This window comes from Taudactylus pleione, unplaced genomic scaffold (genome assembly GCF_031769625.1).
Source record: "Taudactylus pleione unplaced genomic scaffold, aTauple2 ptg000203l, whole genome shotgun sequence".
NCBI classification, from domain to species: Eukaryota; Metazoa; Chordata; class Amphibia; order Anura; family Myobatrachidae; genus Taudactylus; species Taudactylus pleione.
This window is the reverse complement of record NW_028284605.1, coordinates 12,101,109-12,114,952: the sequence shown is the minus strand read 5'-3', so window position 1 is coordinate 12,114,952 and position 13,844 is coordinate 12,101,109. Positions and strand designations below refer to the sequence as shown.

Sequence of the window (13,844 nt, the reverse complement as noted above, 5' to 3'; positions counted from 1 at the left end):
GGCGGCCCTCGTGGAGACCGACAGCCTAGGAAAGGACTGCCCTTTAGGCTGTCCCTGAGGACAAAAACACTCAACAGATGTAGTCCGAGGCCTCGTAGTGGGAGTAGCTGAAGGCAGAAATTTGCCGATTGAAACTGCCAATATTGCTATAATCTTGTCAAGGTCAGGACCAAACAAGATCTCCCCAAAATAGTCAATTTTAAGGCCTACCATGGAGACTACCTCTGCCATCCATGAGTGCAGCCATAGGGTATGGTGGCGGATACAGTCGCAGCCGGAACCCTGAAGAGTAGGAGACCGGCATCCAATGTCCAATGACCGGCTTCAACATATGAAACTGCAGTTTTAAATGTGAGCGACAAAATGCGTCTGAACCCCAGAAGCTTTTATTTTAATTTTTTTAAGGGAAAAAGCTCTACAAATACAGCGGCCCAGCACTCAACTAGCCACCCCTGTGATAGCCATAGTTGGATGGGCAACAGCCCCTGAAAACGTGTATAATGATTTCAGGCAAAGTCACCACCTACGGCTCCGTAGAATCCGTCCGTGCAAGGATGGGAGGCGTAGTAGCGCTCTTAATCAGACAAATAACATGAGGATCCACCCCAGGAGGTGATTCCTATTATTTGCAATGACCCTCAGGGAATGGGAAATATGAGGCCCAACGCACTTGTGATACCTCTTATCTGGCAATTGCCCGACCTCCGCCATGTGATCCACCCGCTGGTCAGAGAGGGGGAAAACAGCCGTAGACATTTTAATTAGTGATGAGCGGTTCGGATTCTGAGGAATCCGAACCTCTCCGAACAGGTGGAATCCGAGTCCACCCGAACGCAAGTTCGGGTGTTCCCGCCTGACTCGGATTCCACCTCGAGGCCGAACGTCACCCGTCCGGCGTCGGATTCTCGCGAGAGCCGAGTGACGTTCGGCCTCAATAAAAAGGCGCGGCGCCCGGCAGTCGGCGCCATTTCTCGCGTGACGCGTAGTTAGGTAGTTAGCTAGTGCGCTGTCTGTTCTAGTGTTAGATAGATTAGAGTAGGCAGTGCTCTGTGACTTTACTGGGCATAAGCCCTTGTGTGTGCTCTGTGACTGGGCATAATAAGCCCACTGTGTGTATGTGTACTCTACTACTCACTGTATTATACAAGCTCCATGACAACTGACAGGGCATAGCCCACTGAGTGTATTATACAAGCTCCGTGACAGGGCATAGCCCACTGAGTATTATACAAGCTCCTTGACAGGGCATAGCCCACTGTGTCTATTATACAAGCTCTGTGACAGGGCATAGCCCACTGTGTCTATTATACAAGCTCCGTGACAGGGCATAAGCCCACTGAGTGTATTATACAAGCTCCGTGACAGGGCATAAGCCCACTGAGTATTATACAAGCTCCGTGACAGGGCATAGCCCACTCAGTGTATTATACAAGCTCCGTGACAGGGCATAGCCCACTGAGTATTATACAAGCTTCTTGACAGGGCATAGCCCACTGTGTCTATTATACAAGCTCTGTGACAGGGCATAGCCCACTGTGTCTATTATACAAGCTCCGTGACAGGGCATAAGCCCACTGAGTATTATACAAGCTCCGTGACAGGGCATAAGCCCACTGTGTCTATTATACAAGCTCTGTGACAGGGCATAAGCCCACTGTGTCTATTATACAAGCTCCGTGACAGGGCATAGCCCACTGAGTCTATTATACAAGCTCCGTGACAGGGCATAAGCCCACTGAGTATTATACAAGCTTCGTGACAGGGCATAGCCCACTGAGTGTATTATACAAGCTCCGTGACAGGGCATAGCCCACTGTGTCTATTATACAAGCTCCGTGACAGGGCATAGCCCACTGTGTCTATTATACAAGCTCCGTGACAGGGCATAGCCCACTGAGTGTATTATACAAGCTCCGTGACAGGGCATAGCCCACTGTGTCTATTATACAAGCTCCGTGAAAGGGCATAGCCCACTGTGTGTATACAAGCTCTGTGACTCCAGTTCATAGTGATAAAGTAATATGGATCACGAGAATGAACTGAGATTAGAGCAGAAACAACATGTAAATGCTAGCATTGCAGCGGCTGGAAGTCCATCACTTTTATCTAAAGCTGATGCTCAAGGGCGTAGAGGCTTTAAAACCTTAGGGAACCTGAAATCAAAAAATTTAGATTTTACAGGGGTAAAGACAAAAAAAAAACCTCTAAAGACTACTACTTTTGCAGAGAAACAGAAAATTGGCAACATACCATTCACCACACGTAGCGGCAAGGAAAGACTCAGGCTTTGCCCTTTATTTCTGAGTGGTGGTTCTGCAGCTGTCAGTGAGGCATCTTGTGCCTCTCGTGATGATAAAAGACCTTTTCAATCAGACTATAGAAGTGTGAAAAAATTTAAAACCAATAAGGCAGTCGAACAAACTGTGTTTTTTGAAACACAAATGTCAGAAATCCCTGAGGAGAGTCTAAGTGGGTCCACAAGTGGCATTTCTATGTGTAAGCCTGACCTTTCAGAGAAGCCGCCCTCCACAGTTTCTTTTCCATCTGTAGTTGTGGGGATGAGCAGTATTGCCGAGGACATAGAAATTGAGGATGCCACCGTGGAATTGCAAGAGGATGAGAGGAATATATGTGCAGCTGATGCTGGCACTAATGAGGATGTTGAGGATGAGGATATTATTTGTATAAGTCAGGCACCAGTGGAAGCAGCTCTTGGCCAAGATAAGAAGGCCATTGCCATGCCTGGGCATAGAACCAAGAAATCCACATCTTTTGTGTGGAATTACTTTTACCCAAACCCTGACAACGTTTGTCAAGCCATTTGTAGCCTCTGTGAGACCACAGTTAGTAGAGGTAGGGACGTTAAACATCTAGGAACCTCTACGCTATTACGTCATCTGCAGCGAGCTCATGACAGGTGTTTGATAACAGAAACTACTGCAAAAAAAATAACAACAAGCAGTCCAGCATTAGCTAGATGCCTTCTCTCTACTAAATCCCAGCACCTGCAATCTCCACCGACAACACCTTCCTCCTCAATATCCTCAGGAATGATCAGTGGTAGTACAACATCCAATTTATTAGTGCTAAGTCACGGTGACTCCTCCAATTTCCAGGACACCTCAGAAGAAACTGAATCTTTGAGCGCTAGGCCTGCTGCTGCTGCTGCTGGTGGATCTTCATCCCAGAAGTGGACAAAGAAGACTACTAGTAGTATACCAAAAAAACAATTGACTGTTAAAGAATCTCTTGCAAGGGGAAGCAAGTATGACAGCTCTCACCCTGTCGCACAGCGGATCACTGACGCCATGACAGCTATGCTAATATTAGATCTGCGTCCAATATCCTCAATTAATGCAGTGGGATTTACACAGCTAGTTGAGGTCATGTGTCCCCGGTACCAAATTCCATCTCGGTTTCATTTTACCCGAAAAGCCATTCCTCGGCTGTACCAGGACGTTAAACAGAACCTAATTATTGGTCTGCAAAATGCTATTGTACCCACTGTCCACTTAACCACAGATATGTGGACAAGCGGTAGTGGACAAACTAAAGATTACATGACTGTGACAGCCCACTGGGTGGGTGAATCGCCTTCAGCAGCAGCAGTATCTAACAAACAACACCAGCTCATTCAGAGGCAGGCAACTCTGTGCATCACCGGATTCAATAAGAGGCATACCGCTGACAACCTCTTAGAAAAACTAAGAGATGTCATAGAAACATGGCTTACCCCACTTGGACTCTCCTCAGGATTTGTGATTTCTGACAATGCTACAAATATAGTGAAAGCATTACAGCTGGGTGAATTCCAACACATCCCCTGTTTTGCTCACACAATAAACTTAGTGGTGCAGGGTTTTTTAAAAAACGACAGGGGCGTTCAGGAGATGCTGTCTGTGGCCCGAAAAATTTCGGGACATTTTCGGCATTCAGCAACAGCGTGCAGGAGATTGCAGCACCTGCAAGAGCAGTTTAATTTGCCCTGCCATCAACTGAAGCAAGAAGTGGTAACGAGGTGGAACTCAACCCTGTATATGCTTCAGCGGATGGAGGAGCAGCAAAAAGCCATCCATAGCTATACGACAAGCCATGACATTGGGAGAGGAGGGGGAATGTACCTTACCCCAGCACAGTGGAGAGTACTTTCTGTCTTGTGCAAGGTGCTCAAACCATTTGAAGTTGCCACTTGTGAAGTGAGTGCTGACACTGCTAGCTTGAGTAAGGTGATTCCCCTGATTTCGCTTTTGGAAAAGCAGCTGGAGAAATTGAAGGATGATATTAAACAAAGTGATTCCGCAAAGTATGCTGGACTGATAGATCAAGTCCTTTGTTCGCTTCGCCAGGATCCACGGGTGGCCAAGATCTTGAAATCTGATCATTATATTTTAGCAACCATTCTTGATCCTAGGTTCAAGTCATATGCTGTGTCTTTCTTTACAACTGACCCAGATCTTAAAAGAACCAAAGCGCTCCTGGTGAGCAAGTTGGCAGCTGAAGTGACACATGGCACTACGATGACGTCTCCTCCTTCGGTTTCTGCAGCAGCAGCCAGAAAAAAATGCACCTTTTCCAAAAGACCCAGTGGTGATGCAGATAAGTCAAGTCAACATTTTGACATCTGGTCGGGTCTAAAAGATTTGCCCAACACCAGTGACACCTCTACCGCAACTCCATCTAATACGATTACCATCCAAAGAATGGTGGAGGATTATTTTCAGGACACCATACACGTAGACATGTCACAGAGTCCCTTCGAATATTGGAAGAAAAAAAAGGCAATTTGGAGACCCTTGTATAAACTGGCTTTGCATTATTTAAGCTGCCCACCCTCCAGTGTGTACTCGGAGAGAGTTTTCAGTACAGCCGGGAACCTTGTGAGTGAACGACGAAGGAGGCTACTTCCACAAAATGTAGAAAAAATGATGTTCATTAAAATGAACTGGAAATTTCACGAGGAAAACCTTTCCCACCAATCACGTCACAGTACAGATACTTCTGTAATGGTAGATTCCAGCGGGGATGAACTGATATTGTGTGAGGAATCGGATGATGTACACACTGATGAGGGTGAGGATGGCAATGATGGTGACATCATGCCACTGTAGACCTGTTGCCTTTAGTAGATTGGAAGATTTTTTTGTGGGGGCCCAAACAAACCAAGCACTTCAGCCACAAAGTGGCAGTACCTGTCGCTGAAATGCTTTGTTTGTTAAAGTGTGCATGTCCTTTTTAAGATCCAACATAAAGGGTGGGTGGGAGGGCCCAAGGACAATTCCATCTAGCACTACCTTTCATTTCTGCCACTGCTGTGTGGCATAGTTTCATAGATGTGCTTTAAACTGTGGTGTCTGTGCCACTGCGCCGCTGCTCTGACGCTTGGTCACCAGTCAGCTCACTGCAACCTTTGGCCAATAATGGTGAAACGAATAATTTAAGCTGTGAGGTGGTCTAAATTGACTGTAAATGACTGGAAATTAATGTTATTGAGGTAAATAACACTCTAGGAAGAAAAAAAAGCCCAATTTATGTAATTTTAGCTTTTTTTGCCAATTTTGGCAAAAAATCCAAATCCAAATCCAAATCCAAAGCCAGTCACCGCAGTTTGGCAAATCCAAATCCAAATCCAAAGCCGGATGACGAATTAGAACCAAATCCAAATCCAAATCCGCCAAAAATGGTCCGGCGCACATCCCTAATTTTAATTGCTTAAACTGAGAGTGTTTTGATTTTAGGTGCAGGTTCAACATCCTCTATAACTAGGATGGACCACCAGCACCAAGGCAGGGATAAAAAAATATTTGATTTAGGCACCCCCACGTGTGAAGGAGTCCAACACCGCATCCAGTGCACCCTTGGCTGATGATCTATGTTAGACAGCAGTGCAAACTGGGCAGTAACCACCGGGCGTTTATTAGGCCATTTCGTGTACCGTAGAAACGGCATCCACCCAGGGTGGCTGTTGTGGTAGTCCCTGCCAGGGAAATGACAGACTGTTACCTGAGGGAATTTTAAAAACCCCGGTAGGGAGTGGTAGTCTGTGTCACAGGGGTAATTGCAAGAATTGTGAGACACCCTGAGAGGGAAGGGTAGCATGCTGAAGCAACCCAAAGTGGGTCGCAACTAAGGGGGCCGCCAGGCGATCTGCAAGGGAGGCCAGTGTCCAGAGAAACAAACTGCCCCAGGGGGATTCTGTAACGAGCCCAGCACCTCATACATAACCCTTTTTCGAGTCAAATCCTACGCATTCACACCTGCAGCGCATGACAGGCAGGATAGCAAGAATGGGTGCAGTATTGTGCTGTATTCCCTAGTCAGACACATCTGACTAACACGCCATCGTTGAAAATCAAGCAGCGCTATACTGGTACTGACTAGGGCTAAGATTAGCTGCAGGTACCCATTATCAGCGTATGCAACACACAGTTCCATCTAAAATATGGCAACGTTCAGCACGCAACAGTATGTGACAAAACCTCACAAATATTGACAAGTATATATATGTGAGGTCTCAGAACCACCCCAGGTACACCTGTATCCGGGCAGATTGTAAAGAAAAGGGATAGATATACACTGACAGGTGAGAGAAAAAGCAGACAGTCAGCACTAGCATAAGTCACATACAATGCATAAATATATGTATATATATATATATATATATATATATAATTATATATATATACATGAACATGATATATAATATACTGATATGTCGCTACATTCAACTGCCCAGATTCAGTGTCTGGGTAGGCTATAGCGCTGTGTACACTGACCTGATGGTGTGGTACGCAGGGGGACTGGACCACCATCTCCGGAGATCTGCTGCTGCACCACAGAAGAAAATGGCCGCCTGTAGACCTCAGAAGAAGCGCGGCCCGTGGAGGAAGCAGCTCAGCGACGCCAGACTATAGACACTGAAAGGCGCGCTGAGCTGAGGGGAGGAGCTGCTATAACAGGGAAGGCTTCCTCCCCTGGCCGGCTATTAACCCCCAGGACGCCGGCTCCCAGCGTCGATCGTTAAGTCCCTGGTGGTCTAGTGGACACGCGGGGTATGCCTCCATGGAGGGGGAGCCCACCGCCACTGCCAGCATCTCCGATCTGTCCCCAGAGACCGGAGGCATCGGACTGCATATTAAATGCACGGATCACCGCAAGCGGTGACCCGTGACCTTACCTGCTCCCGTCGATCCGGCAGCAGTCCTGTGCGCCCGCAGAATCCGGCTAGTACAGACTCTGGGGTCCCACTGAGATCCCCAGATCTGTACTGGTGTCTCAGCGCCGACGGGGTGACGGAGCGGCAGCTTGGACGTCCTATGGACAGTCCGACGCTGCCGCTCTGAAGAGTCAAAATAAAATAAAATAAAAAAAAACCTTTAACTTATAAAATAAAAGTAAGCTTAGAGGTTGCTAATCAGCCCCCCCTGCGATAACGGTGACCCGACTCCGGCCGGGCACCAACTTAAACTTAGGTGCCTCTGGCTTGGAGGCGGGGTTATAGGGAGAGTGGACCCAGTGCATCCTGGGTGCTGAAAGCTTTAACTGCGTGGTGCCCGGATTCTGTTCCCAACCTATACCCCAAGGTCAACCCTGTGGACCCTATGGACCCTGAAGTACAAACATAATTTTTATTTTACTTATCAGCCAGCGATTCCTGGGCTGATTACTCAGATTACCACATACACCACAGTGCTCACCCCCTGCTTCCAGCTATAGCCTGCAGAGAAATGATTTGATGGGTCTGCAGGCCTGCATTTCCATGCAGCTATCCCACTAGTATCCACTTGATAAACTGCAGGGTGCTATACTGTACATGTTACAAGCTACAGTATATTGGAAACCTGCAGTATAATGTGTTATAACACGTAGCCCATTATACTCTGGATGGTCAGTATGTATATCACACTTGGGTATGGTCACTCACTCCTTGGAAGCCCCTCACACAGGGGCGTAAATTACTACAGTGGGTGCAGGAGATACTGTTGCTATGGTACCATTTAGCGTCGCTGTATTCAATACACTGTACTCAAAGCAAAACAGAAAGGAACAGTCTATAAACTACTTGCCATGATAATAGTGTGTTCAATACAGGGTACTGAATATCGTACACTAGAAGATTAAAGAGAGTATTTTGTGGACTGTCCCTATAAGCAGGAGATGTACTAAGACTTTGGGCTCTATTTATTAACATTATTTTTACTACAATAAAGTGAAAAAGGGTGTTTTCACACCCTTTTCATATTATTTTAGTTTCTCCTAAATTTACTAAAGGGCAATTGGAGTAGGAGTCATAAAATTCTACTCCAAACCCTAATTATCACATATATATATTTTTTTAACCATAATTTTTATTCAAGGAAAAGGAGAATACAATGACATTCACAACAAATTGTGAAATATTTAAGAACATCATTACAATTGAAGTCATATCCATATCATATAAGACAACATAAACAAACATTCACCTTACATTTTCGGATACATTTTTTTTTTTTAAACGAATAAAATAAAATAAACCAGAACAAAACTAAAACAAAACAAAGACAAAAAAAAAAAAAAACTCCAGAAGAAAACAAAAATAGAGGGGGCAACATATACTAATATCATATAAGAACTCATCCTATGTAAATAGTGCCACCGTAGCATTTCTAAAATGTCATATTTGGAAAGACAAGGCATCAAATCCTAGAGATAGTAGTAGTTGAATAATGAAACCATGGGTCCCATATCTTATTAAATTTATCTGACTGATCCCTAAGAGCAAATGTGATTTTCTCCATATTCGCAATAAACCAAATCTTGGAGTACAATAAGTGTAATGCAGGGGCGGATAGTTGTTTCCAAGACTTGGCCAAAGTACACCTTGCAGCATGTAATATTTGGAGAACTAGTTTATTTGAGGGGGAATTCAGCCCAGATATAGGTAGCCCCAATAGGACAGTCCATGGGCTTAAAGGAATCGAGATGTGAAGTACATTGTTCAATAAGGATTTTATCTCATTCCAGAAATTAGTGATTTTGGGACACGTCCACCAGATATGTATAAAATCACCCCGTTGACCGCAATTCCACCAGCACAGTGGGGAAGAGGATGGAAAAATCCTACACAATCTAGTGGGAACCAAGTACCATCTCGTACAGATTTTATAAGAATTTTCTTTTATCAGAGTGGAAATGGAAGATTTTGCTACATTACTTCTGATGATTTCCCATGATTCCTCACTAGGAGGAGGACCCAGATCAACCTCCCACGCCACTTCATGGGAAAGTATATTTGCAGAAACTGAGGAGCAGAGTAAGCGATATAAAATGGAAATAATACCCTGTCTCGTAGGTGTATAATAACAAAGCCTCTCAAAAGGCGTAAATGGTCTACAAATAGAATCTTTAGGGAGAGAGTTAAGAAAGTATTCATAGAGAATTGGAAGAGAAATTTGATATTTTTGTACCAAATCCTCCAATGAATACCAAGTAGTGCCGGGTTAATTATCCGGGTTAATTATCACATATTTTAAGTAAACAGATCACATTTCCCATATTGTAATGGGAAATGCGATCTGCCTGAGACTGTGTTCATTATCCTAAAGCCTATCACCAACAAGAGGAAGGGACAGGCTTGTGTCATGGCCTCCCACTTTGATTGGCAGGAGGGTGAATCTTGGTGTCGGTTCTATAGAGGCGAACCAAGCACCTATGTTCATCAGAGGCTCTGCTCCACCAGGTAAGGGACCCTTCAATAGAGTAACAATGTAAATGTAAGTGCACTGTCTAAAACGTGACCCCTAAAGGAGGGGTGGGGCGAGGAGAAGTGACCATGTGGGCTAATAGGAACATGTCCCCATGAAGTAGTTTCCTTGAAGTTTGAGGGCAGCAAGCTTAGTGGTGTCTGCACCACTCAATCAAGTCGGCATTGATGGATATTATTATGTCATATATAGTTGGTTGGTTGGTTGGGTGGGTTCAGGAGTTTTGATACATAATTATAGGTAGAGATGTGCACTGGGCCATTTTTGCTAGTTTGGTTCTAATTTGTCGCCCGTTTTTGGTTTTGCCAATATGCAGTGACTGGTTTTGGTTTTAGATTTTCCACTCAAGTTTGACCACCTCACAGCTCACAATATTGTCCACCAATATAAGCCAAAGACTGGCTGGCTAAACTAAGAAACAGAGCAGCGGCACAAATACACATCAGTTACAGATGTAGCCATGGTCATTGTTGATGCTATGTGTAATCACGGGCATACACATCGCGGCATAGCGGAGCATTCGCCGGACTGCGACTAGTCTGATTTCACTCCATAGAAGTCTATGGCGCGCATGCCATAGACGCGGCCACACTATTCACGCCACATCGCAGCAACGATGAGCGTAACTACATCTGTATTTCTGTTTACAAATGTTTTGCAAGTTAATGTGATCAATTAGCCTTTTTGTTGAGCATTTCATTTGTTGGGTTGGATACAGTGCGGGGTGGATACAGTTCGGGTCGCATAAAGTGCGGGATACACTGTGGGTTGGATAAAGTGCGGGTCGGATACAGTGTGGGTCGGATACTATTTGGGATACAGTATTGGTTGGCTACACTACAGGTTGGATAGAGCGCAGGTTACAGTGCAGGTGAAATACAGTGTGGGTTGGATACAGTGCAGGTTGGATACACCAATGGAGCACTTCTATGACAAAGGGTGCTGGCATTGTCCTCAGTGCGGGGGTTCTGGCAGTGTTGGAATGTGACGGTGGCTGCCCTGCGGGTGGCAGTGTCCTTAGTGCAGTGGGGGCCACCATTGTGCATCCATTTGCCCCAGATGGCTCTCTTAGCCAATCAGCGGTCAGCCCATTCATTTCAATGGGACTTTTGAAATTTTCACCCGAGCGAAAAATGCAAGATCCGACAGCAGGATCTCGAGGTATTGGCTCGGGTAGGGATCCGTGGCAGACAGGGAGACCCTAGCTGCTGCTCAGATCGCCTCAGATCCCGGAAGTTTGGGCGTGTTCGAATTCCAAGGAATCCGATCTGCTCATCTCTAATTAAGTGAAGAACCCATAATATTCTTTACTAAATTTAAACTAACCTAAATATAAACTGACCTAGAATATAATGGTGCATACACACTGGGCGATTAAAGTGGACGACTGAACGATAACGATATCGTTCAGTCGTCCACTTTATCATCCATTTTTAACACCAAAATGATGAACGATAATGACGATGTGCGTTCCCGCGGGTCGTTCGTCATTGTCGTTCATCGAGCAAACATGCAGGCCAACCTGACGACGTCGTCAGGTTGCTGCATGTTGGGGAATGGGGGAGAGAGCCCGGTGCTGAACGATATCATTAATGATATCGTTCAGCGGGTGTACTCAATGTCATGAATGACATTGAGTACACCCTGCCAGGGACACACTAGACGATATCGCTCAGGGAGCATATTGTCTAGTGTGTACGCTCCTTCACTGTTTTTATTTGTTATTACTAAGCAGGTGTTTTGTTTCTATTTTTGAAGCAAAACTGTCAAAACAGTTGGCTAGCAGATTTTATATGTATAAACAAATAAGATGAGTGACTCCATGCACAAAAACAAGCAGCAGGTATAGAGATGACTATGGTAGGTATCCCAACTCCTTCACCAGAACAATTGCAAACATGTAGGAATACACCCTGCAGTAATGTATAACTTAGTGCAGGTTAAGTTATTTCTTATTCATATATGTTTGTAATTTTACATGTACCTCCAGCTGAACTTGTCCCTCAGTGTTCTGTGTTAAATTCCATCTATTATTTTTGTTCTGCCAAGACTTTTCCCTTATTATACCCAACTACACGACAGAGCAAAATTAATTACAATATATACAAATCAAACAAAAAGCAGAATGTGAAAATGACAAATGGAGTGCGGTATGCCATTCAATTAATTATTAGTAAGTAATGATAAAAAAGCCTATCAGCCCTCATAACTCACTACTCAGCTAAACCTACACTCTCACAAAAAATTGAGAGGAACAAAGCATTAAGTCAACTTTTTGTCCTGTTTTCTATCGTTGGCACAGAACCTATTATTACCAAGGGTAGAGTGAATCAATTGACCTATTATTACCAAGGGTAGGTGAATCCATTGACCTATTATTACCAAGGGTAGAGTGAATCAATTGACCTATTATTACCAAGGGTAGAGTGAGTCAATTGACCTATTATTACCAAGGGTAGAGTGAATCCATTGACCTATTATTACCAAGGGTAGAGTGAATCCAATTGACCTATTATTACCAAGGGTAGAGTGAATCAATTGACCTATTATTACCAAGGGTAGAGTGAGTCAATTGACCTATTATTACCAAGGGTAGAGTGAATCCATTGACCTATTATTACCAAGGGTAGAGTGAATCCATTGACCTATTATTACCAAGGATAGAGTGAATCAATTGACCTTTTATTACCAAGGGTAGAGTGAATCCATTGACCTATTATTACCAAGGGTAGAGTGAATCCATTGACGATGAGGTTTGGAGTCCAACCCCGTGGAAGCGAGATTCCATCTTCATATTCTGGATTCAGCAAACGTGTATAACCTGTATTGGATGCCCCAAGGATGGGTTTCTTTCTGTAAAATTTGTTTAAACATCCATTAACAGCAGCAATGGGTAGTGTGTCACCATCATAATTAGGGTACAGTATATCTATTATATCTGGGTAGTCAGAAACCCCCCTACATGCGTCAGTGGTTTCACATGTTTTTTTCATTATATAAAAATGAAATCTTAAACAAGTAATAATAGGAGTCATTTTTAATTGTTCAGATATTAGCATGAAAGGACCTGGTGCTTTAATTTTCTCCTACACATCTGTGATTTATCCCCAATGTGTGTTCCTTCAAGGAAGTCACTTACATGTTATTACACTCTCCAGTGATGCTGCGGTATCGTGAGGGATCGCAAATCTTAGGGAGGTACTGGTAGGCGCATCCACTTAGTTTGGAAATAATTTCCTTCTGTTCAGCTGTGAGTACATCTGGAAAACACCATGTATACATGACAATTGCCACTCAGTCCCATTGTGTAGCATAATAAAATCAGAATAAAAGCAAGAATAAAAAACAAATGATCTTTAGATTTTAGGCAACATACTCTTCCGATTATTCCAGATGCTGTTTTATGCCTAAGGGGACTAATGGGGAGATGTATCAAACCTCCAAAGAGGACAAGCTAAGGTGCTGCCCATAGCAACAAATCAGATTGGAGCTATCATTTATCTAGTACATTCTATTTATGGTAACTATAATCTGATTGGTGTTATGGGCAACACCATACATGCCTACTCTCTCGATTTGGTCGGGTGCCCCCCGAAAATTTGGGTGCCGCTCCCGACCTCCTGGAAAAGTAAGCATGCCTCCTGGCCCCTCCAGTCCCCCCTGCAATACCACCCCAAACACCCGCAGCGGCGGGCTGATGATGCGATTCTCGTGGAATTGCATCATCATGACCCCACCCCCTGCTCCACAATGCCAGAATCTCGGCATTGTGTGGCGGGGTCAAAATGACAAGAGCATGTGGCTCTGCCCCTAGCCCCACCCCCAAATGGCATGTGCCATCCCGGTCACACCCCCTTTTGCCACCCCACCCCCCTGCTAAGTTGACCTGGCTGCCTTCCTACCGGAAGGGGCAGCCAAGATATCGGCAAGTATGGGCAACACCTCCACCTGTCCTCTTTTGAAGGTTAGATATATCTCCACTTTATGTGCACTGATCAATCTAGGTGGACCCTGAACATCAAGAGGACAGGATTCTGGGAGATGCTGATTAACAGCTAAACAGGTAGACTTCCTAAACCTTTCCACCCTACAAAAAAAGTT

General features: G+C 44.6%; 1 protein-coding gene across 2 annotated transcripts in view; it reads right to left on the bottom strand.

Annotated features, from left to right (window-relative positions):
* Positions 1 to 13,844, bottom strand: part of LOC148518074 (myeloperoxidase-like) — a 63,703-nt gene that overhangs the window by 27,304 nt on the left and 22,555 nt on the right. For both annotated transcript variants that reach the window (XM_088477816.1, XM_088477817.1), the window contains exons 4-5: positions 12,883 to 13,003; positions 12,467 to 12,596 (exon numbers count right to left, since the gene is read on the bottom strand). In XM_088477816.1, the coding sequence (XP_088333942.1) occupies positions 12,467 to 12,596; positions 12,883 to 13,003 (251 nt within the window). The remainder of the gene's footprint in view (positions 1 to 12,466; positions 12,597 to 12,882; positions 13,004 to 13,844) is intronic.